The sequence below is a fragment of the Capsella rubella genome, unplaced genomic scaffold (genome assembly GCF_000375325.1).
Source record: "Capsella rubella cultivar Monte Gargano unplaced genomic scaffold, Caprub1_0 scaffold_3, whole genome shotgun sequence".
NCBI lineage: Eukaryota > Viridiplantae > Streptophyta > Magnoliopsida > Brassicales > Brassicaceae > Capsella > Capsella rubella.
The window spans coordinates 7,336,017-7,357,996 of NW_006238921.1; the positions used below are offsets into that span (position 1 = coordinate 7,336,017).

At 37.6% G+C, this 21,980-nt stretch overlaps 7 protein-coding genes across 7 annotated transcripts; 6 read left to right on the forward strand and 1 right to left on the reverse strand.

Annotated features, from left to right (window-relative positions):
• The first annotated feature begins 575 nt into the window (after window positions 1-575).
• LOC17892078 (purple acid phosphatase 18) lies at window positions 576-3,118 on the forward strand. The gene is made up of 5 exons (XM_006297636.2): window positions 576-767; window positions 1,227-1,895; window positions 2,098-2,286; window positions 2,384-2,472; window positions 2,707-3,118. The coding sequence occupies exons 1-5, from the start codon at window positions 618-620 to the stop codon at window positions 2,924-2,926; spliced, it is 1,317 nt and encodes a 438-aa protein (XP_006297698.1). The 5' UTR covers window positions 576-617; the 3' UTR covers window positions 2,927-3,118.
• A 310-nt stretch (window positions 3,119-3,428) lies between these two features.
• On the forward strand, window positions 3,429-4,834 carry LOC17891548 (protein FATTY ACID EXPORT 6). Its single transcript, XM_006298774.2, has 3 exons — window positions 3,429-3,745; window positions 4,294-4,381; window positions 4,514-4,834. The coding sequence occupies exons 1-3, from the start codon at window positions 3,547-3,549 to the stop codon at window positions 4,584-4,586; spliced, it is 360 nt and encodes a 119-aa protein (XP_006298836.1). The 5' UTR covers window positions 3,429-3,546; the 3' UTR covers window positions 4,587-4,834.
• Window positions 4,835-4,919: 85 nt separating this feature from the next.
• Window positions 4,920-8,493, forward strand: LOC17892709 (glycerophosphodiester phosphodiesterase GDPDL5). Its single transcript, XM_006297000.2, has 10 exons — window positions 4,920-5,130; window positions 5,446-5,574; window positions 5,659-5,919; window positions 6,056-6,165; window positions 6,262-6,763; window positions 6,858-6,899; window positions 6,979-7,263; window positions 7,359-7,501; window positions 7,584-8,088; window positions 8,166-8,493. Exons 2-10 carry the CDS (start codon window positions 5,487-5,489, stop codon window positions 8,417-8,419), a joined length of 2,190 nt encoding a protein of 729 aa, XP_006297062.1. The 5' UTR covers window positions 4,920-5,130; window positions 5,446-5,486; the 3' UTR covers window positions 8,420-8,493.
• Window positions 8,494-8,974: 481 nt separating this feature from the next.
• Window positions 8,975-10,742, forward strand: LOC17891456 (probable serine/threonine-protein kinase PBL23). Its single transcript, XM_023785803.1, has 5 exons — window positions 8,975-9,136; window positions 9,238-9,419; window positions 9,508-9,697; window positions 9,774-10,168; window positions 10,261-10,742. Exons 1-5 carry the CDS (start codon window positions 9,001-9,003, stop codon window positions 10,489-10,491), a joined length of 1,134 nt encoding a protein of 377 aa, XP_023641571.1. The 5' UTR covers window positions 8,975-9,000; the 3' UTR covers window positions 10,492-10,742.
• A 90-nt stretch (window positions 10,743-10,832) lies between these two features.
• On the forward strand, window positions 10,833-16,128 carry LOC17890671 (DNA polymerase I B, chloroplastic/mitochondrial). Its single transcript, XM_006296725.2, has 12 exons — window positions 10,833-11,037; window positions 11,428-12,160; window positions 12,270-12,461; window positions 12,734-13,413; window positions 13,694-14,168; window positions 14,265-14,360; window positions 14,587-14,679; window positions 14,767-14,961; window positions 15,120-15,212; window positions 15,299-15,505; window positions 15,579-15,668; window positions 15,749-16,128. The coding sequence occupies exons 1-12, from the start codon at window positions 10,925-10,927 to the stop codon at window positions 15,908-15,910; spliced, it is 3,129 nt and encodes a 1,042-aa protein (XP_006296787.1). The 5' UTR covers window positions 10,833-10,924; the 3' UTR covers window positions 15,911-16,128.
• Window positions 16,129-16,243: 115 nt separating this feature from the next.
• On the forward strand, window positions 16,244-17,117 carry LOC17893949 (protein LHCP TRANSLOCATION DEFECT). The gene is made up of 2 exons (XM_006298528.2): window positions 16,244-16,573; window positions 16,713-17,117. Exons 1-2 carry the CDS (start codon window positions 16,313-16,315, stop codon window positions 16,968-16,970), a joined length of 519 nt encoding a protein of 172 aa, XP_006298590.2. The 5' UTR covers window positions 16,244-16,312; the 3' UTR covers window positions 16,971-17,117.
• Window positions 17,118-17,127: 10 nt separating this feature from the next.
• On the reverse strand, window positions 17,128-20,554 carry LOC17893499 (FHA domain-containing protein DDL). The gene is made up of 11 exons (XM_006297908.2): window positions 20,433-20,554; window positions 19,785-20,195; window positions 19,372-19,403; window positions 19,223-19,289; window positions 19,061-19,118; window positions 18,615-18,707; window positions 17,995-18,109; window positions 17,840-17,887; window positions 17,712-17,757; window positions 17,550-17,620; window positions 17,128-17,391 (listed from the first exon to the last, which is right to left on the reverse strand). The coding sequence occupies exons 2-11, from the start codon at window positions 20,160-20,162 to the stop codon at window positions 17,352-17,354; spliced, it is 948 nt and encodes a 315-aa protein (XP_006297970.2). The 5' UTR covers window positions 20,163-20,195; window positions 20,433-20,554; the 3' UTR covers window positions 17,128-17,351.
• Window positions 20,555-21,980: the final 1,426 nt, after the last annotated feature.

Below are 21,980 nucleotides of genomic sequence, written 5' to 3' on the forward strand. Positions count from 1 at the left end.
AAAAAAATAATGTAATGTGTGTTATTGCGTTATACTGTATCATTATTGTTTTTTGTTGGTCGACATTAACTTGGTCATTTATTTTTGTTTTATCTTCTTTGCGTGTAAGCTAAGGATTTTTCCTCCGTTTTGTTATTATTTGGTCACCATCCCTATTTACCGTTTCTTTTTTGCTTTTTCTTTTACTTTCCATTTTTATATCATTTACCTCTTTTTCTTTTTCTTTAATTTTGGTTATTTTACTTTCACGATTTCAAACATTTAATTTTCTTATTGAAGTATCCTAATCCTACCATTCAAACTATATACTTTGATATTTCGCAAAAGGAAGAAAAACAATGAAAGTAGAGAATATCAGCCATATCACAAACTACAAGACAAATAAAAAAAAAAGGTTTTTGGGGGCAAGACAAGAAAAGTTAATTACATTGGAATTGGACAAGACAACAGACCAAAGTACCGATTTTATCCAGTCTGAAATAAAAATCAACGCATTCACACGAGATTTAAGCAAGGACAATATGGTAATCGACGTGGCAACCCCGCTCTTAGCTATAATAAGATTCCTTTTTTCCCACTGAATCTCAAAAGAAAAAAGAAAGAGCTCTCTCTTAGATATGGAAAAGTGGGAGAGGTCGCTGCTGCTTCTTACATTGTCTCTGTTTATTATCGTCGCTTCTGTGGCGGCAGATGATTACGTTCGGCCTAAACCTCGCGAAACCTTGCAGTTTCCATGGAAACAAAAGTCCTCTTCTCAACCCGAGCAGGTACCAATTTAGAGACTTCCCTTAGAGGCTCCTCTGTTTTTATTTTTCCTGATTTGATCCGTATCCAAACATATATCATGTTTTTATGGTCTGATCTCTGTCTATTCTTCTTCTGCATGTGTGTCTCTGTTTGTTTTATCCGAAAAATCCCATTTTTTCGGTTAATACTTACTCTTGAGGATCCCATTTTCAAATGGATAATGAATCTGATTACTCTGTAGTTTTGCTCCTACAATTTGTAATTTATTCTACTTTGGACACAATTCCTAAAATTATTATTTCTATCAGTGGAGATGAATTTTTATATCTGTTGTTTCATTCTGAAGGAAGATTGATGTTTGAGTGATATTATAGCTATGTAGTGCATGATTCAATTGATATTGAACATCATCATAGGTATTAGGTTCTGTTTTCATATCTGTTTTGTCTTGTTTATTATACTGAGATTCATGCTTGCAGGTGCATATCTCATTGGCTGGAGATAAACACATGCGAGTGACTTGGGTTACGAGTGACAAATCGTCTCCTTCCTTTGTTGAATATGGAACATCGCCAGGGAAATACTCGTATCTTGGTCAAGGTGAAAGCACCTCCTACAGCTACATACTGTACAGGTCAGGGAAGATACATCACACCGTAATCGGGCCATTGGAAGCAGACACTGTTTATTATTACCGTTGTGGCGGAGAAGGGCCTGAGTTCCATCTGAAAACACCTCCAGCTCAGTTCCCGATTACTTTTGCTGTGGCTGGGGATCTTGGGCAGACCGGTTGGACCAAGTCGACTCTAGATCATATCGATCAATGCAAATACGCTGTGCATCTACTTCCTGGGGATCTTTCTTACGCTGACTATATGCAGCACAAGTGGGACTCGTTCGGGGAGCTGGTTCAGCCTTTGGCAAGTGTAAGGCCGTGGATGGTTACACAAGGAAACCATGAGAAAGAGAGTATTCCCTTTATAGTGGATGAATTTGTATCTTTCAACTCGAGGTGGAAGATGCCGTATGAGGAAAGTGGATCGAATTCAAATCTTTATTATTCTTTTGAGGTTGCGGGTGTCCATGCCATCATGCTTGGATCATACACAGATTTCGATCGGTACTCAGATCAATACAGTTGGTTAAAGGTGATCATTCCTACTTATCATCCTTTAAGCAGTTCGTGTTCATAAAATGAACATTTTAATAGAAAGAGTCGGTAAACTATGAAACTTTGACATGGTTTTCTTGGTAGATTCTAGCTTCAGCTGCCATTGCTTTGTTGGTATCATCAGCAGATTCTTTTTCACTTCTGAGACTTAATTTTGGTGTTATCTATGACTTGTGTAGGCTGACCTTGCAAAGGTGGACCGAGAAAGAACTCCGTGGCTAATAGTTCTCTTCCATGTACCATGGTATAACAGTAACAATGCCCATCAGCATGAAGGTGATGACATGATGGCTGAAATGGAGCCTTTGCTTTATGCAAGCGGTGTTGATATTGTATTTACTGGTCATGTCCATGCTTATGAACGCACGGTATGCTCAAAATTTGTGTTAGCTTTGGTTTATGAGTCATGAGAAACAAAATATATGTCAGCTATGATATTAATTGGTTTATTGTGCTGTTCAACAGAAACGTGTCAACAATGGTAAATCAGATCCATGTGGTGCTGTACACATAACCATTGGTGATGGAGGAAACAGAGAAGGGTTGGCTAGCAAGTAATTTCCTCAAACTGATTACTTAATGCTTTATCAAATTTCATTTTTTCAATGTTATACAAGTTAAAATGATGCCTCTGATGTGTCCATAGTCATCTTAGTGTCTGAGATTCTTGAGCTAATTCAACATACTATCTACATGAAACTAATTAATCACACTTGGAGTGCCCTTGTTATATGATGAAAGTAGTTGATAGTTTTATCTTAAAAGGGATCATGGTTCTTCGCTTTCAGGTACAAAGATCCGTCTCCAGAGTGGTCAGTATTCAGAGAAGCAAGCTTTGGACATGGGGAGCTTCAGATGGTGAATTCAAGCCATGCGCTTTGGACCTGGCATAGGAACGATGATGACGAGCCAACAAGGTCCGATGAGGTTTGGTTAAACTCTCTTGCGAACTCGGGATGTTTGAAGAAAAGGACTGAAGAACTCAGGAAAATGCTCTTGGAACCTTGATTATATAATATATCCATAAAGTGAGATTTGCAGTAAAATAGTCCATTAAGTTAAGTATATATAGAAAGCTACAAGCTTGTTAGCAACTCCATAGAAAATCATAGTTCCAACTTTTGCAATTTTGTAAACTTGTACTCTGTTGTTTTCCCATTAATTAGATACCATAATACTAGTACGTTTTATAATCAAAAACATTTAAAATTCTTCAAAAGATGTAGAAACACACAAGTCGCAACCTTTTTTTATGGTTCAATGAATGTGTCATACAAAAACAAAACAAGACAATGTTGAAAAATTCTTTACTTGTGAAACATTAGGTACAACAACTGTCATTATACTAAACGCAATACTGAAACATTCGTTCATCACATTAATCTATGATAAAGTTATGAGATAACGAATAATTAATCACAATTAGGCCATAAAGTGATGGACCGTAAGTGGGGGATTAGTTGTCTGAAGACCGTTGACGAAATAAAAAGGCTGACCATTTCCACGCGCTCACCACACACCCTTTCTCATAAATCATCAATCAAACCCATCGATCGTCTCTTTCAGATCAATTCGGAATTACGATCGCCGGAAAAATAAAATTAAATCGAAAGCCCAGTTGGAGAGAAATGCATGATTTTTGCTTCACTATCCCGTACGGGATGATTCTCATCGGCGGAGGATTTATCGGGTTTATGAAGAAAGGAAGTATTACGTCATTCGCCGGCGGTGCAGGCACTGGGTTATTACTCATTCTCGCTGGTTATATCAGTCTCAAAGCTTTTGAGAAGAAGAAGAATTCGTATATCGCTATGGTTCTCCAGACAGGTGTTTCAAATTTCTTTCCTTTTCTGCGATCTGGGTTTTTATGTTTTTCTGTTTTTATGGTTAACTGTTTTTGGATCAAGGAATTAGCTTTGAGAGTTGATAAATAAGTTATATAGTTTAAGGAGGATGTTATCTAGTGATCTGGATCTGAATTAGTAATCTGGTTATATGATGATCTGATTTGTGCGATGATGATGCTGGACTTGCTAACCAAAAATGAAAGGCAACATTTTTAATTTTGTTGTGTTTGGATGAAGCAGTATTTGAATTGGTTTGCTAGTCTTTTCTACTCATAGTGTCGCTTTAGAGAAATATGCTGTGTAATTTGGTTACAACAACTACAAGGTTAATAATTGAAGGGGGGTGTATTGTTTGAGTTGTAAGATGTTGTAGTTGAGTAGATTCCTGCTTTTAATTAGTGTCCTTGCCATTGATTGACACAGCACCAACGTTAGATAATCTAGCTCACAAAAATCTATTTGCGTTTTCCTATTTAAGAATCTTCAGTGACTGAAACTTATCTGAATGTTTCTTTTTTTCTGATACAGTTATAGCAGCTGCTCTCACACTAGTCATGGGACAACGTTACTTGCTGACTGGAAAGGTTATGCCGCCTGGTTTGGTTGCTGGGATCAGGTAATTTCTTATATTCTCCCGTCCTTCTGTGAAACGCTGGCTAGGCTATCTATCTTTGTTTGCATCTAAGATTTGGTATTTTGAGTTTTTTTACTCCATTGACTTAACCTTAGAACCATATCTGTATTGTAGTGCTCTCATGACCTGTTTCTACGTGTACAAGATTGCGACTGGTGGCAATAAATTCCCATCAAAAGCTGAATGATGGTTATGCAACTCTGGTTTTTTCGTGGATGCAGATGATACTCGCTGTTGTTAAATTTGTCGATTAGAAATCTCTATGGTGTTGACAATGCTGCTGTTATAACACCTTAATAGCTTGTATTAGTCATAAGAATTGCACATGGTCTTATGTGTTTCTGATATGAGTTTCTTGTCATCGTGTTTTTGTTAACCACAAACTGTGTTGACTGTTGAGCCATATTATATATGAAGATATCTGACGTTTTGATACACACTTGGGGTCTGAGGATGAGCATATCTGAAAATAAACTGGAAAATGACCCATATGGAAGTTGATCCTCAAAACTTCTTTGCACCTTGTGCCATTACAACAAAATCTTGAACTGTGTTTGATCTCTCCTTAAAGAATACAATTGATTCATGACTGCAGTGATTAAGGCAAGACTCTTTTGCAAAAATACAGAAACCGGAACCAAGCTATGTGATGATGATTCTTTTGCAGAAGTTGGAGAAAAGGCTGTGCCCTGATGCAAATGGAAACTTAAGCTAAAGGTCCATCAGTGGAGGTGACCCATAGTTTTAGAAAACTTGTTTTTTCTCATGCTAGAAATGTTATGGAGACCCAATGTGCTCTTTGGAAATAATTTTTCATGCTAGTAATCTTTTACTTAAGCAGGTGACAGCTAAGATAAGTTCTTTTTTTCCCCATTCTCAAAATACTGACATTATTGTCACAAATGTAGAAAATTTGCAATTAATGCCACTGCAGAATCTGATTACGTTTTAAGCTAAATCTACCATACGGGCGTGGTAGTTTGTGTAGACTATTGCTAAACAGCTCATTGGTTCAATTATTCACTTATTCTTCATTCCATCTTCAGCAAAAGAAAGTAAAAAGAAGCACTGAAAGCTCTCCACTACCATGGCATGCACTAGAGTGGTCTTTCTGGTTCTGATCAAGTTCTTCATTTTACAGACTGCTTTATCAAGCTCTTGGCAAACATTGAGTGGTTAGAGTCAGAGTTCTCTCACTTTTTCTACACATGATTTCTCTTTTCAAATGTTCTTACAGTTTCTTGATGTGTTTTCGGCAGGGAAGCCTCCGGTTGTGATTGCTCGAGGCGGATTCTCTGGTATATTTCCAGATTCCAGTATTCAAGCATATCAGTTGGCGAGTATTACAACTTCAACTGACGTAACACTCTGGTGTGATCTTCAACTAACAAAGGATGGTGTTGGAATCTGCTTTCCAAATCTGAATCTTGACAATGGTTCTAATGTCATGAACGTTTACCCAAATTACAAAGAAAGTTTTTCTATTGATTTTACAAAGAAAGAACTCTCTCGTGTGGGATGTAAGTCTCTTGTTTCTTTGAACCCTCTTCTTTCGAGTAAAGCTTAAAAAATGTTCCAATCTTTTGAAATTAACAACTCTGAAAATGTTTCAGTTCAACGTTTCTGATTGTAACTCTAGTTTTTGCCCCTCAATAGGTGCCCAGAGTGTTCCATCAAGATCAAATATATTCGATGATGCTTACCCGATATGTACTATTAATGACGTAGCAGAAACGGCAGCTTCAGGCCTCTGGTTGAACGTCCAGGTATAATGTAGCGATATACTCTTTTATTCACTCAATGTCTTTTCCATATGATCATAAGCAATCTTCTTCCTCTGCTTATCGTTTCTACACTTATAGGACAGTGCTTTCTACTCGCAACACAATATGAATATGAGAAACTTTGTTGTCTCTATATCAAAGCGTGTGAGATTCAAATTCATATCTTCTCCTGAGATCACTTTCTTGAAGAGCATGAAGAACAGTGCCAAGCGGACTGTGACAAAACTCATCTTTAGATTTCTGAACCAAGACCAAATAGAACCTTTCACCAACCAATCTTACGGCTCTCTTTCCAAGAATCTAAGTTATATAAGAACGTTTTCGTCTGGAATTCTTGTTCCAAAATCTTACATATGGCCCGTAGATTCATATCTTTACCTGCAACCCCACACGTCGCTTGTCACAGATGCTCATAAAGAAGGTTTACAAGTTTTCGCCTCGGAGTTTGCCAATGATTTTGTTATTGCTTATAACTACAGCTATGATCCGACGGCTGAGTATTTATCTTTCATTGACAATGGAAACTTCTCTGTTGATGGTTTCCTATCAGACTTCCCGGTGACTCCATACCGAGCCATCAGTAAGTAAAAAATAACTCTTTTTGTATCTCTCTTCCCAGTGAATTGGATTGCATTGCATATAACTTCAGCTATGATTCTTGTTTTCTTTTCAAGATTGCTTTTCTCATGTGGACACCAAAAAAGCAGAGGATCAAGGTAATGTACAAGAGAAAGCCATATATATTATATATGATTTCTAAATTTTATAATTGCACTTAACCGTTTTGTCTTGCAGCTAAGGTAACTATTATTTCGAAGAATGGAGCGAGTGGATATTTCCCAGGCTGTACTGACTTGGCGTATCAGAGAGCTGCAGACGACGGGGTTGACATTCTTGATTGCAATGTCCAGATGTCTAAAGACAAGATCCCCTTTTGTCTGAGCTCCATTGATCTTATGAACATCACTAATGTCATCGAAACTAGCTTCAGAAATCTGTCATCAGTAGCTGCAGAGATTCAACAGAGAAGTGGGATCTACACTTTCAGCCTGACCATGTCTCAAATACAAACCTTGAAGCGTAAGAACAAAACTAAGAAGTAAAATCAAGATTCAACATAAAGACTCTTAATGGAACTTCTACCTAAGTTTGGCTTTGTTTACCCTTTATTGCAGCCTCTATTTCGAATCCTTATCTCGCCTCTGCTTTACTCAGAAACCCAAGAAACAAAAACGCTGGAAGTTTTCTTACATTATCGGAGTTCTTGTTTCTTCCAAACCGTTACAGCTCTCTCATAGGCATTTTGATAGAAGTGGAGGTGGGAGTTATGCTGCAAATCTTGTGTGTCTATAAAAACAATACATGAATGTTTTCTTGATATAGCATCTTCCTTTTCTTAGAATGCAGCTTATTTAGTGGAACATCAAGGAATGAGTGTGGTCGATGCTGTGCTAGATGAACTGAAGAGAGCTACTAATCAACAAAACCAGACAAGTGCAAGAAAAATATTGATCCAATCTACTGATAAGTCTGTCTTGATGAGGTTTAAAGAGAAGAAGCACATATTTCATGATGAGCTGGTCTATAGAGTCGATGAAAACATCCGTGATGTAGAAGATTCCGCAATCAGAGATATCAAGAATTTCGCAGGCTCGGTTGTCATCAGTAAGAAATCAGTCTTTCCCACTAATGATGGGTTTGTCATCCATAAAAAGGGGCCAGATGTTACTCAGAGGCTAAAAAATAGCGGGCTTCGTGTTTACGTAGAAACATTTAGCAACGAGTTTATAAGTCAGCCATTTGACTTTTTCTCGGATCCAACATTGGAGATAGACTGTTTTGTGAAAGGTATCAAGATTGATGGCATCATCACTGACTTCCCAGCAACCACTGCAAGATACAGAAGTAAAATAAGTCTCATCAACTCTGTATTGCTTCTTTTAACTTTCCTTGCACAAATCTGAGATAATATTTGATTGCAGAGAACCAGTGTTACAGCAAACTGAATCCGGTTGGAACCGGTGAGCTCATAACTTTCGGGAATCCAATGTTTTTTGGTCCGGCCAAAGCTCCATATCCATTTCTAAATGACTCAGATGTGACGGAGCCACCATTGCCTGAAGTAAGAAGTCAGCCTCCTGCTTCTGCGCCATCAAAGTCAGAGGAAAAAACAATAGAAGTTCCCTTTGCATTTATAACCATGGCTATTCTTGTGAGCTTCTTTATTTCAGTTTAGTTTTAAGTGCCTTGTAACTGACTTGAATTGCAGCATCTGCAAGTAAATCTATGAATAACAACAATGTTTTAGTATATCATTCTTCCAAAATTTCTAATTTAGAAGAGGTTATTAATAGGAATATGGAAATGGATAAACATATCTATTAATCCAACAAAACCAAATTTAGCTTATTTGATTTTAAGTCTCTTCCAATGGATTCTTCACCCAAAATTAACCAACCATCTCTCTCTCTCTTTTCAAGAAAAAAGAAATCATAAAAATAAACAATCAAACATAAGGGAAGGATTGATTCATAGTAGCAAATATTATTTCTCATTTTTGTTTGTTCCTTCTTCTTTTGAGGCCAAAAGAGACCAGATTCATTTTTGGTTTCTTCAAAGGCCAAACCTTTTTTTTCTTATTTTCTTATTTTCTCAGCAAACCTTTCTGCCATCTTACAAAGAAAGAAAGAAATCTGTTTGTCTGAGAATTATCTCGATCCCTTTTGGATTCCGAGTTTACAAGAACATTCATGAACTTCGAGTAATCATCTTCTTGTAGTAATAGTCCAGGAAGATACATATAAACATATAGACAGAATGAAAATAAATTGCTTGCTCTGTTGTATGTCGGAGAGACGATTTACCAGACGATCATCATCGAGACAAAGCATCAAAGACTGCATTGATGCAAAGAACAATATAACTACATTTGACAACATCTCTTTTAAAACAGGTTCCAGTTTTTACCTTTTTCATTATGTAGATACATTCTCAAAATATTCCCTAAAAGCTTTCTATCTAAACGAAGTGAGACATATTTGCACATACCTGCAGATAGCAGTAGGCGAAGATATATATCCGAGGAGATAGCAAAACTCGGGAAAGGGAACATTAGTGCTCATATCTTTACATTCAGAGAGCTCTGCGCCGCCACCAAGAACTTCAACCCCGATAATCAGCTCGGTGAAGGCGGATTTGGAAGGGTTTACAAAGGGCACATAGAGACCCCGGAGAAAGTACTTCTACTACCAGCATTCTCCTAAATAACACCACCTCTCCTTCATTTTCTGTTTAGCGGTTTGATTCAGATTCTTTCGTGTTTAGGTTGTTGCGGTTAAGCAGCTAGACAGGAATGGTTACCAAGGGAACAGAGAGTTTCTTGTGGAGGTCATGATGTTGAGTCTCTTACATCATCAAAACCTTGTCAATTTGGTCGGATACTGCGCAGACGGCGATCAACGGATTCTCGTCTACGAATATATGCAAAATGGTTCTTTAGAGGATCATCTTCTAGGTAACATAAATCTAAACACCATAATAACCACGTACTTTCACATCCACACATTCTAAAGTTTACCTATTTACTTCAGAATTGACGCGGAACAAGAAGAAGCCGTTGGATTGGGACACAAGAATGAAAATAGCAGCAGGAGCAGCGAGAGGGCTTGAGTATCTACACGAAACAGCTGACCCTCCTGTGATCTACAGAGATTTCAAGGCCTCCAACATATTGCTTGACGAAGAATTCAACCCAAAGCTTTCAGATTTCGGTTTAGCTAAAGTTGGTCCGACCGGTGGAGAGACTCATGTGTCAACGAGAGTGATGGGAACATACGGGTATTGTGCGCCGGAGTATGCTCTCACAGGACAGCTCACTGTGAAATCCGATGTGTACAGCTTCGGAGTCGTGTTCTTGGAGATGATCACAGGAAGAAGAGTCATTGACACCACAAAATCAACTGAAGAACAGAACTTAGTCACTTGGGTAATAATAATAATGCAAAAAGTTGTTCAATTTCAATCTGACAAACAAACCCTTGATTGTTTAACTTAATTGGGTTTTGCCAAAATGCGCAGGCGAGTCCGCTGTTCAAAGATAGGAGAAAGTTCACGTTAATGGCGGATCCGTTGCTTGAAGGAAAGTATCCAATAAAAGGATTGTATCAAGCGCTGGCAGTAGCAGCAATGTGTCTTCAAGAGGAAGCAGCAACGAGACCAATGATGAGCGATGTAGTCACTGCGCTCGAGTACTTAGCCATGAAAACAGAAGAAGATGGAGAAGAAGAAGACGAAAGATCCAAACTTTGAGCCATTTTTTTTTGGTTTTGTAATTTTAAAATGATCGGTTTTTAGGAGATTTGAGGACTTTTGGAATTCACCCAAGACAAAGAAGATTAAATGAGAGAGTTTTCGAGTTCCCCTCGACCATTTTTACGGATTTGCAGATTGTTCTATTAATTGATGAGATCTGTATTTCACAAGGTTCAGACTTTCTTTACTCATCCTTGTTAAGAATTTTTTTTAAAAAAAATCACAACTTTTTCGGAAAAATGTCTTTTTTATACAATTTGGTAATTAATTTAAGAGGATAAATGGGGTAAAGGGTTTAAGGGTTTGTCATAGAGCAATGGCTACCAGCTCAGCTTTGTGAAAGACGACAAAATCGACACGATAAACCCTTTTCTTTATCTCTGGAAGAAGCAATTCCTTCAAGCTGGGGAGATTAGTTTCGCTCACGGCCATGGGGGTTTCTCTTCGTCACCTCTCTCCTTCCTCTTTCTGGGTTACGCGTCGTCCTCGTGTTTCTTCTTCAATTCTTTCTTTTCTTGTGCCTCGCCGTAGAATCATTTGCAGGTTTTACAGCTTACCCATTTGTTTTCTCATGTTTGTGCTCTTACTGAAGTTTAGTTGTTGACTTATTTGCCAATTGCTCTGTTTCGTAAGTCTGTTTTGTTGGGTATATAGTGATAATTCACGTTTTTTGGTAGTTGAAGAAGCAGGTAAAACTTGTGTTTGTCAGCAATTTGTGTATTGGGTACTCTTCAGTTTCTCACTTAGGAGGCTAATTTGTTCTTGTGAAGGTTTCATACTCGAGTGTCAAAAGTAATTTAGGCGTCGGCTGTTGATTAGCCTATTTGGTTGAGCAGGGCAATGTATTTAAGTTAGAGGTGGTTTGGCTATTAATCTGAGCTTGAAGGTGTTTCTCTGTGTGTTGATACCATTTTTGGTGTTTATGATTTGCAGGAAAATAGCTATCACCAATGGAAATTCCGGATATTCCACTGCTACTGATTGTGGGGGTTCCCATGGATTTCAGCTTTCGGGTCATCAACGGTCGTCCTCTGTTGAGTTTTGTGGAGAGTGGAAACTTAATTTGGGATCTAAGACGGCAAGAATGGTTCCGCCAACTGTGAAACAAGCTGGAACTGTAAGTGCTTGGAGGGAGGAAGCCAATAAGTTCAGAGGAAGAAATGAGGAACATGCTAACAACCAGGATGATGCTTTTAGTAAAGGCAGTTATTCTTTCAAAGGCTTTGTCCCCAAAATAGATGATGTCCAATCTTATGGAAACGGCCAGAACTTTGATTACAAGCTGAAGCCAGGAAGTGATATTACCACGCTTGATAGAGAATTGAATGGCTTTATGCCAACTAATAGTATAAGAGGACCAGTCATAGCATTACCAAGCAAGGATATTGAGGTTGAGGGAAAAACAGACGTGACTCTGAAAGGAGATAAGGATGCACATGGAAAACAAAAACCTCTTCAGAGTGAGTTGTCTCTTGACAATGCAAGCTATAAGAAGTCAGCAACCATTTCCAAGGTGGAAAAAGGCACCGACCTTTCGAAAGTCCGGGCAAACCTGAAGAAAATATATAAGAGGGTTCTTGTTATCGATGATGTTTACACTGCAAAGGAAACTGTGGCTAAGCTCATGAATGAATATAGAAATCTTGTCCATGCTTGCGATACAGAGGTGTGTGGTCATGTGTTTGCTATTACATTGTTGTTCACATGGCCTAGAAATGCTAATGTTCTTGACGCTTCTTTTAATACTGCTTGTATTCTGATAATCAATTATGTAGGTTTCCAGGATTGATGTGAAGACTGAAACACCTGTAGACCATGGGGAGATGATATGTTTCAGTTTATATTGTGGATCAGAAGCAGATTTTGGAGATGGAAAATCATGTATCTGGGTAGATGTCCTTGGCGAAAATGGAAGGGATATCTTGGCTGAGTTTAAGCCATTTTTCGAAGACTCATCAATAAAAAAAGTGAGCTAAAATGAGAATCAATTTGCTGTGTTTCATTATTCATTGACATCTGGATAATTTGGTGTTATGAATCTTATTTAGCTTTCTCTCCTGTTGTGTGTTTTCTTGAAAAATCGATTGGCTATTTTCTTCACCTTGCCTCTCCTTTGTTTAGTTGAAGACACTAATGACTTCTGAATCATATTTTTGTTTTAATTTTGTAAATCAATTGAAAATGTTTTCGTGATCAGTAAACCAACGCTTATAAGTTTGACTTTTTCTTTTACTTTTAGGTATGGCATAACTACAGTTTTGATAACCACATTATCAGAAATTATGGAATCAAGCTTTCTGGTTTTCATGGTGATACAATGCACATGGCACGATTGTGGGATTCATCTAGACGGGCATCTGGTGGTTATTCGCTCGAAGCACTTACAAGTGACCCAAGAGTTCTTGGGGGAACTGAGACAAAGGAGGAAGCAGAATTATTTGGTAAAATATCTATGAAAAAGATTTTTGGAAAGGGAAAACTGAAAAAAGATGGATCAGAGGGGAAATTGGTTATTGTTCCTCCTGTTGAAGAGCTACAAAAGGAGGATCGAGAAGCTTGGATTTCCTACTCGGCGTTGGATTCGATAAGCACACTTAAGCTCTATGAGAGCATGAAGAAACAACTGCAAGTGAAGCAATGGTTTCTTGATGGAAATCTAATTTCAAAAAAGAACATGTTTGATTTCTACCATGAATATTGGCAACCTTTTGCTGAACTTCTTGCCAAAATGGAAGCGGAAGGAATGCTTGTAGATAGGGATTATTTGGCGCAGATTGAGATTGTAGCCAAAGCAGAACAAGAAATTGCTGTTTCAAGGTTCCGGAATTGGGCTTCAAAACATTGTCCAGATGCGAAGCATATGAATGTTGGCAGTGACACGCAATTGCGTCAACTCTTTTTTGGTGGCATTTCTAACAGGTATGCTTCTTGCAAGTCTTGATTTGAGCTGCCTTATAGAAGTTATCTTTGGAAGAAACATGATATTTTGGTATTTGACGTGTACCATATCACTTTATTCAAAGAAAACTAAGTGTATGACACTCTTTCCTCAGAAAAATTGGTGAAGATAGTACATGCACAGCTCTCAGATTGAGTTTGTGAATTGACTTTTCTTCTGATTATGGTGCCAAACAGGAATTCATAATTTCGTTTCTTAGTGCTTACTTCTGATACTAAGTTTTATTAATTTCTGTTACAGTTGTAATGAAGAGGATCTTCCATATGAAAAACTATTCAAAGTTCCCAATGTTGATAAGGTGATTGAAGAAGGAAAAAAGAAAGCCACAAAATTCCGGAATATCAAACTGCATAGGATTAGCGACCATCCTTTACCCACTGAAAAGTTCACTGCCTCAGGCTGGCCCTCTGTTAGTGGAGACACCTTGAAAGCCTTAGCTGGGAAAGTCTCTGCAGAATATGACTATATGGATGGCATTTCAGATACTTTTCTAGAAGAAAACTCTGGAGATGATGATTTTGTTTCGCTACCAGATGAAATTTTAGAAACACAACACTCAGATACCTCTGTTGAATCAGACACATCTGCTTATGGAACAGCATTTGATGCGTTTGGAGGGGGTGAAACAGGAAAGGAGGCTTGCCATGCTATTGCCGCACTATGTGAAGTTTGCTCCATTGATTCCTTAATTTCAAATTTTATTCTTCCGTTGCAGGTATGTTTTTCTTTTAAAACAATTTTCCCTGGATTGTTTCCATTAGCATATCCTTTCAGGTTATGTTTTAATGGAATTGGTTTTCCTGAATGACAGGGAAGTAATGTGTCCGGAAAAGATGGTCGTGTCCACTGCTCCCTGAATATTAACACTGAAACTGGCCGCTTATCGGCTAGAAGGCCAAATTTGCAGGTACATGGCTTGAACTTAATTTAATAGTTAGCTTGAATGGAGATGTGATCAAGTAACTAAGCTTCTCTAATTTCTCTTTTGATGAACCTTTTGTAAAATTTTAAAATGTTGTGGAATCAAGAGCTAGTACATCTTTAGATTTGAAATTCGCAATGTTTATTTTTACTTGGAAGCATAGTACATCAAAAATTTGTTTGTAAAGTTTAATTTTTTTCTTTCTGTCTAGAACCAACCTGCATTGGAGAAAGATCGGTACAAGATCCGTCAGGCCTTCATAGCATCACCTGGAAATTCACTTATTGTTGCCGATTATGGACAGGTGAAATTATAGTTATACATATCTACTTTTTTTTTTAATAACTAGTGAGCTCACGTGTTGACTGTGAGGCGGTTTTTCTATCTTCAGCTGGAACTTAGGATTTTGGCACATCTTACTCGTTGCAAAAGTATGATGGAAGCTTTCATAGCTGGTGGAGACTTCCACTCAAGAACAGCCATGAATATGTATCCACATATTCGTGAAGCTGTTGAAAATGGTGAAGTGCTCCTTGAATGGCATCCACAACCTGGACAAGAGAAGCCACCAGTGCCATTATTGAAGGTGAATCCTAGTTTTATGTTTTCGAAACAGAGATTTTGGAAAATCCCAAAGCTTGGATTTCTTAGTCTTTTTATTCATTTTGCTTGTATAGCTTAAGAGAATAATTCTATTAGTTCCTGAATTCTTACAGCTGGAAAAATGTTTTCTTACTTATCTAGGATGCCTTCGCTTCTGAGAGAAGAAAAGCAAAGATGCTTAACTTCTCGATTGCGTATGGTAAGACTGCTGTTGGCCTCTCTAGAGATTGGAAGGTACTATTAAGTCAGCCATTAATATTGATATGAACATGCTTGATTTATTATAATAAGCTTACAGAAGCTTCTTATCCACCTTTCAGGTTTCAAGAGAAGAAGCTCAAGATACAGTTGATCTCTGGTATAATGACAGACAAGAAGTCCGCAAATGGCAAGAACTACGCAAGAAAGAAGCTATACAAAAGGGGTATGTACTCACTTTGTTGGGAAGGGCTCGTAAATTTCCTGTATACAGTTCACGTGCCCAAAAGAACCATATCCAACGAGCAGCAATCAACACTCCTGTTCAGGTTTGTATGCGCTGACATATTAACCATCTTGAACTCTATTGACTCTAAACCTCAATCACCACTATTAATACAGGGAAGCGCCGCTGATGTTGCTATGTGCGCTATGCTCGAGATATCAAAAAACCAACGTCTAAAAGAGCTTGGCTGGAAATTGCTTCTACAAGTAATACTTCTCACAGATTCTTTACATAACTACGAGCTTAGATGATTGATTATCTAAATGGTTCCTTTTGGGCTACATAGGTTCATGATGAAGTAATTTTGGAAGGACCTAGTGAGTCAGCGGAGACTGCTAAAGACATAGTTGTGAACTGCATGTGTAAACCGTTCAACGGCAAGAATATTCTCTCAGTCGACTTATCTGTTGATGCTAAGTGTGCTCAGAACTGGTATGCTGGCAAATAAGAGGAAATTAGTAAAAAGTTATGTCTACTGAAACGTAAAAACGAGGCAGTGAGTGCGTGAGAATTTTTGTTTGTCTCATTGGCTCTGTGAAAATCTGTTCATATATATGTGAAAAAGGGTAATTTTCTTTATCCTAATGAAAGCTAATTGTAACCATCTTCCTTTTCTGTTAAAACACATTGCTGTATAATTTAGTAGGCTTGTGACATTTTGCTTGAGAGAGTTGGTGATTTTAACTTTGAAACGGATCCTCTGCACCAAAGACAGGATTTTTGATTTTCCAAGATATCTAACAATCCAACGGTGAAAATTTAACCAATGAGAAAACAAGTAATCTTATCAAATAAACGTAAACAAGGGGATGATATCAATTTAAATCCGGGACGAAGCTTGGAGGCAGCCATGGCTTCCATTTCATGCACAGCTCCTTGTGCGAGCTTATTCTTTTCTACCACTAACACTTCTTCTTCTTCTTTGTCACTTAAGCTCCCCTCTCGGTTTCTTGGAACTCGGGTTGTGAAGCTCCGGCTCCGACTCGGACCCTCCAATGGGTCTAGAGCCACTTGCTGGTTCAAGTTCGGAAAGAACGGAGTCGATGCTGAGAATGCTGGAATCTATGGCAGCCAGTCACGTGACGATTTTGACAGAGACGACGTTGAGCAGGTCGGTTTCACTTTTCACTTCTAAGTTGTTGAATCGCAGACAGTAGTTGACGATAGCGTTTTCAGACGCAAACGCAATTGTCAATAAACTCGTTTGTGAAGAAAACAGAGGAGATGCTAACTTTACTGGTGATTTGCAGTATTTCAACTACATGGGGATGCTTGCGGTTGAAGGTACCTACGATAAGATGGAGGCTCTTCTCAACCAAAATATTCACCCTGTCGACATCCTTTTAATGCTGGCTGCCTCAGAAGGAGACAAGCCTAAGATTGAAGAACTTCTCAGAGCTGGTGCTGACTACACGGTTAAGGACGCTGATGGCAGAACCGCTCTTGACAGAGCCATCAGCGAGGAGATCCGTGACTTGATCCTTGGATCCCTCCCTCAAAAGGCTTGACAAATAGGCCTTTTCTTTTGCAGAGTTAGCTTTATCTTTCAAAGAAGGTGATGTCTGTTTTTGTAACTCTAGTTGAAATCTCAGTTGTCCTTCATGTTTTTAGAAGAGTATAGTCAAGAAGCCTCAAGAAGCTACAACTTTAAAGTAGAGATTGATCTTATACCAAAAGATAACCTTTTTTTTTCTTACCAAACGTTCAACATCAATTGTTAACAAACAAGAACGCAAAAGCTTTTCTAAATGGTTATTAACATAATGTCTGAGATTGTCACCAGCATGGTAAAAAGAAGACATTAAGCTGCTCAAACATCTCTATAATCCCTGAGAAACGCAACTATCTAATCTTCCAATATACTCATTGCCGCTTGACTCTGATTTCATTCACTCAGCAGAATTCTCGTGCAACAGTACGTACTCTCGGCTGCAACCAAAAGAAAAAAAATACATGTCAAGAACAGAAAGAAAGCAGATGTTGACCCAATAATGTGCACAAACAAGCAAAGAATAATTACAAGGAGAGTAAAGTAAAACAATTATTCATAATGGAAGACAAGAATTGAACTGTCTTCATTAGAATACCTGCTGTTGCCAAACTTTATGGTGTCTTTCTCAAAAAGCTCATAATATCTTTGTGGCTCAATGGGTTTTTCCTGAAATAGGTAAAATGTTATCTTTATAAACGTTTGAATTAACCATGATAAAGAAGCAAGCAAGCAAGAAGGAAAGTAATTGAGCACTTACATTGATATAAGTTTTGTTAGTACTGCCCAGATCCATTATGTAAGGCCTGCAAGGGAAATTACATTTAGCTTAAAGCCAGAAGAGGTGCAAATTTTTAAGCAAAAATGAAAGAGCAAACAGGGTCTTACTTGACTTGCTTCCCCATCATACCATTCGGTTTCTCTTTTTCCATTTCCCTGAGAAAAGCATATTCAAGGTGAGATATATATTAACCCTTATTCTCAATAGATCGATTGTCATAAACTTTACTATTCAATAGGATAAGTCCGCGTCAGAAACTTACCGGTACTGAATAACAGCATGCTGTTTGCTACAAGATGGATGGTCTGTAGGAATGTCAGCAATCCTTCTCTCACGTCCAAAGAGATAGCAACTTTGACGATGTAAGTAGAGAGGCTCTGTTAATCCAAACATACATATCACATGCACACAAAAAAACACATCAAGAAAACTATTTCAGGGCATTACAAGTTAGAAACAAATAAAAATGAGAAACAAATACTATATCTGAATGAGAAGGCAACCCACGGTCCAAATGTATCAGATCAACGAAACTAGTAATCCTCTCAGAGCCATAAACATTTGAATATTGCATAATAATATTCATTTAATTTATATTGACAAGTTCTAAGAAGTATTAAGCAATAATTTTGGCTACTCTTGGTAATCATGCATTCATGGTAATATGTGGATACACAACCGTCAATGACCACAGGTACGTTTACAAGGCTAGAGTCTATCAAATGTTGTCGAGCATCATTTCATTGCCACTACATGTTTTACTGTATACTTTCGGGACAAAAAAAAAATTGACGTTCACCGCAGAAAGATAATTTAAGTGAAATACATTGAAAAGAAATGAACCACTACTTTGACAGATGGAGAGAGGATTGAAAGACTCACCATTCAGTGGTTCACCACCCTTAAAGACATACAGTCTCCACCTTTCGCTGGGTTTTCTAGCCTCTGGGGGCTCACTGAAGAGGAGTGTGATACCTGCAACGGATTCAATCAGTCACAGAAGTATGCCTATGGTGAAATTTAATGCGATCAACCCCATCTCCATTCCTGGGAGGAAAAATGGAATTGGCAGTCAAAAAAATATATGCTGATGCAGATGCTTATATATTGAAGCTTATAGTCTCATTAGCTATTTACTATTTGACCAATGAAAAATCTTACCCAATTACAGACACAAATGCATACAAAATAAAGAAAGTATGACCTGATAACAAAGGCAGATGTTTCACAGTTCAAACATGCAATGAAGATACTATGGCAAAAGTTTATACACAAGGTAAATGTAATAGTTGAAATTCTTAAATCAATGCCCGGATCAGAAATATCACCTCTGTATCTGTTGGTTTCTTCAGCAAGTTTCCCTGATAGCTCAAATGATGGTTCTTCCTGCAAGATATCAAAATTGGTTTTGGAACGTAAATGCATGGATAAGCCAAGAAAACTCAAAATGATTTTGGAAATTGAAAATCAATAGATTCTTGATATGATACCTTTTTCTTCGCTGCCAGAGCCTCTTCAACTGCTCTCATTCTCGCGACTGAATCTTCTTCGGCATTTCTGTTAAAGAAAACCCCAAAACATGGTTAAAGAAAAAATAATGAAAAATTGTGAAGGCTAATTTAATAAGAAGAAAACTCACAGCTCCTCGCCGCCCCCTCTTACATTAGACCCCTGGAGAGACAAAAGGGAATCAAAATGACTGAAGAAAAATCTGTGGCTCGCAGAAAATAATAGATTTGCAAAACCAACTATGATTTATAGAATGAGCTTTTACTAAAAGAAAAGAAACATGAGAAGTGACATTATGCTGAAGGGGATGGAAGACACTACATTTAGCAGTAAAAATAGCTGGCTGCAGGTTCTAGTAATAGACTCAGGCAAAAGGCTAAATTACACGATTCAAGCAAGCAGCAGAGGCTAACTTTTACTAGCATACACCAAAGCTAAACAATTTCAATTTGAAGCAGAATATGGATATTCCCATGTAAAAAAACAGAAAGGACTATTCTGAGATTACTAACATATCAAAGCTAAAGAAAGTCACAGATATACCTCATCATGCCTTGAGACAATAGATCTGTCTGGTGAATGCCGACTACTTCTGTGACTCATATCCAATGGTGAAGTGGACCTCTCATGCCTTCCTCTAGAGCGTCTCTCATCATCTGCTCCTACCCTTTTCCTTTCATCACTTTCCTCTCTCCCTGAGCGTCTTCTCTTATCCCCAATTTCCCCATCTTTTTCTCCTTGCCTTTTTCTCTCCCTGTCCCTATCTCTTCCTACTTCTCTATCCCTACTGTTTCTCTTCTCCCTTCCTCTATCGTCATGCCTATCATCTTCTCTCTCTCTACTCCTCACAGCCTCTTTCTCGCCTTGAGCTCTTCTCAGTCTCTTCGTCCGTGGTGAAGGAGACCTGGAACTTGGAGCCATTTTTTGAGACAGGTCGTTTCCTTTCTTCTTTGCCTTTGGAAAGAGAAAAAATTGAGACCAGGGTTCAGTACAAGAAAAGAGGAATGTAAGCTCTACAGAACACTAAAACCCTAGTTCCAAAATGCATAGAAGAAGTAGAGGAGGTGCAAATCCCTAAAATCTAAAACATAAAAGCTACAGATTTCGAATACTAATTTCAAAAGTTTCCGGCATAGTTAAGGGTCGCGAGTATCACGGAGCTTTAAGAGAAAGATGGTGAAGCTAATTTACCTGGTGGCCGGAACTGTGACTACTTCGGCGAAGAGAGGAGGAGAGGAGACCCAGAGAATGAGTAATATCGCCAGAAATAAGAAGAAGAAAAAAAGAAGAATCAGAGCAAAACGAGAAGAATCTCAATTAAAAAAAAATGGGTGTCTTTTGTAAATAACAGGTAATTGAGGGGTTCAATATTAAAACTGTTGTTAGTAGACATGTGTCAGCTCCTGATAAGTTCTTTGTACGTAACCTTGTTCGATTGTTTTTGTTTGTTTCTTCGTCATAACTCTGCACACAAGTCACAACGTCGTTTTATCACTGATAGTCAAACAAATCGGGGAGAAGGAACAACTTAGGAATTTAGTCAATTAGGTATTTGGATGAGTCCAATAGATCTCTCTTCTTATTGTCTAGGTGTTTTGTTCTCAACATTCAACAATGCAGAAGCTTGACCTAGGTGTTTTCTTTTCTTTTCTTTGCAAAGAAAAGAAAAGCTCATGATATAAATCATAGTTGTTTCTTTTCTCACACCTGGATTCACTCGACACACTTGTTGCGGAGAATATATTTTATTTTATACACTGTAAGATTAAGCTATTGAGAAATGTCTTTTGCTTGCTCGATTCTACATGTCAACAATGCCGTGAAGATTCGAAAAGCATATAGCATATGTTGTTTCAATATCGGTAACACGTTTGGTATATGCTCTACTAGTTTCTGGATTTTTATTATTTATTTTTGGCGTCTATGAAATATATATATAAGAAATGTTGATTTTGTTTTTCATAGTATATATTTAGGTAGTACATACCAAAAATAATAAATAAGATTTTATTGTTGTGTGGTGCGAACAGAAGCCAACAAGACTAATAAAAATCGCAATGGCCAATATCAGTAAACAAAACATTTCAAACCCTTAGCGTATGCTTTTTGGATGTATTTCTATATTTTCACTTTTATACAAAGTTTTTTTTTTGTTTTTTGGTAGTGTAATCTAATCGCGAGTTTAATTTGATAACGAAGAAACAATGTTATAGTCATAGAAGATTGGGCGAGCGCACACAAGGGTTACAAATTTCGAAATTTTTACCTAAAGTATTTATGTTTGACCCCATTTAAAAAATAAATGTAATCTGTTTGACAACAAAAATTTCTGAATTCAAAATGCCATCGATTATATATAGCATCATGATTCCTAATAATATGTATCCTGATCCTAATGCTTATTTACGAATCGAAAAATAATTATTTTAAATGACAAAAATAATATATATTTAGTTTTCATGCATGAGTTGTTCAAACTCATAGGTTATATTTATTATACTCTTCATGAGAAATCATAAAAAAATATATAAACTTTAATTTGGTTCAAAAATGAAATTTTTATATCTATAAGAATTAATTTTAACATCATAGGCAAACACAAGTGTCGTGTATAATATACCATCTTGTTTTAATTTAGTTTAAGTGAATTGGTTATATGCTTCATGCACGTCATTCTTATCTTATGATGATTTGCAAAATCCTGGCTAGACTGTCACATATATCAGCATCGTTCATCAT

Coding starts and splice junctions, on each gene's coding strand:
- LOC17892709 (XM_006297000.2), top strand. CDS start 5,487: ATGGCATGCACTAGAGTGGTCTTTCTGGTTCTGATCAAGTTCTTCATT. Junction 5,575..5,658: donor CTCTTGGCAAACATTGAGTG/GTTAGAGTCAGA, acceptor TGTTTTCGGCAG/GGAAGCCTCCGGTTGTGATT. Junction 6,166..6,261: donor GCCTCTGGTTGAACGTCCAG/GTATAATGTAGC, acceptor CTACACTTATAG/GACAGTGCTTTCTACTCGCA.
- LOC17893499 (XM_006297908.2), bottom strand. CDS start 20,162: ATGGCTCCAAGTTCCAGGTCTCCTTCACCACGGACGAAGAGACTGAGA. Junction 18,110..18,614: donor GGGTGGTGAACCACTGAATG/GTGAGTCTTTCA, acceptor TTGGATTAACAG/AGCCTCTCTACTTACATCGT. Junction 17,758..17,839: donor ATGATGGGGAAGCAAGTCAA/GTAAGACCCTGT, acceptor TTTCCCTTGCAG/GCCTTACATAATGGATCTGG.
- LOC17893949 (XM_006298528.2), top strand. CDS start 16,313: ATGGCTTCCATTTCATGCACAGCTCCTTGTGCGAGCTTATTCTTTTCT. Junction 16,574..16,712: donor ACAGAGACGACGTTGAGCAG/GTCGGTTTCACT, acceptor GGTGATTTGCAG/TATTTCAACTACATGGGGAT.
- LOC17891548 (XM_006298774.2), top strand. CDS start 3,547: ATGCATGATTTTTGCTTCACTATCCCGTACGGGATGATTCTCATCGGC. Junction 3,746..4,293: donor CGCTATGGTTCTCCAGACAG/GTGTTTCAAATT, acceptor TTTCTGATACAG/TTATAGCAGCTGCTCTCACA. Junction 4,382..4,513: donor GGTTTGGTTGCTGGGATCAG/GTAATTTCTTAT, acceptor TCTGTATTGTAG/TGCTCTCATGACCTGTTTCT.
- LOC17890671 (XM_006296725.2), top strand. CDS start 10,925: ATGGGGGTTTCTCTTCGTCACCTCTCTCCTTCCTCTTTCTGGGTTACG. Junction 14,680..14,766: donor TTGTTGCCGATTATGGACAG/GTGAAATTATAG, acceptor TTCTATCTTCAG/CTGGAACTTAGGATTTTGGC. Junction 15,669..15,748: donor GCTGGAAATTGCTTCTACAA/GTAATACTTCTC, acceptor TGGGCTACATAG/GTTCATGATGAAGTAATTTT.
- LOC17891456 (XM_023785803.1), top strand. CDS start 9,001: ATGAAAATAAATTGCTTGCTCTGTTGTATGTCGGAGAGACGATTTACC. Junction 9,698..9,773: donor TTTAGAGGATCATCTTCTAG/GTAACATAAATC, acceptor TATTTACTTCAG/AATTGACGCGGAACAAGAAG. Junction 10,169..10,260: donor AACAGAACTTAGTCACTTGG/GTAATAATAATA, acceptor CAAAATGCGCAG/GCGAGTCCGCTGTTCAAAGA.
- LOC17892078 (XM_006297636.2), top strand. CDS start 618: ATGGAAAAGTGGGAGAGGTCGCTGCTGCTTCTTACATTGTCTCTGTTT. Junction 768..1,226: donor CCTCTTCTCAACCCGAGCAG/GTACCAATTTAG, acceptor TCATGCTTGCAG/GTGCATATCTCATTGGCTGG. Junction 1,896..2,097: donor ATCAATACAGTTGGTTAAAG/GTGATCATTCCT, acceptor TGACTTGTGTAG/GCTGACCTTGCAAAGGTGGA.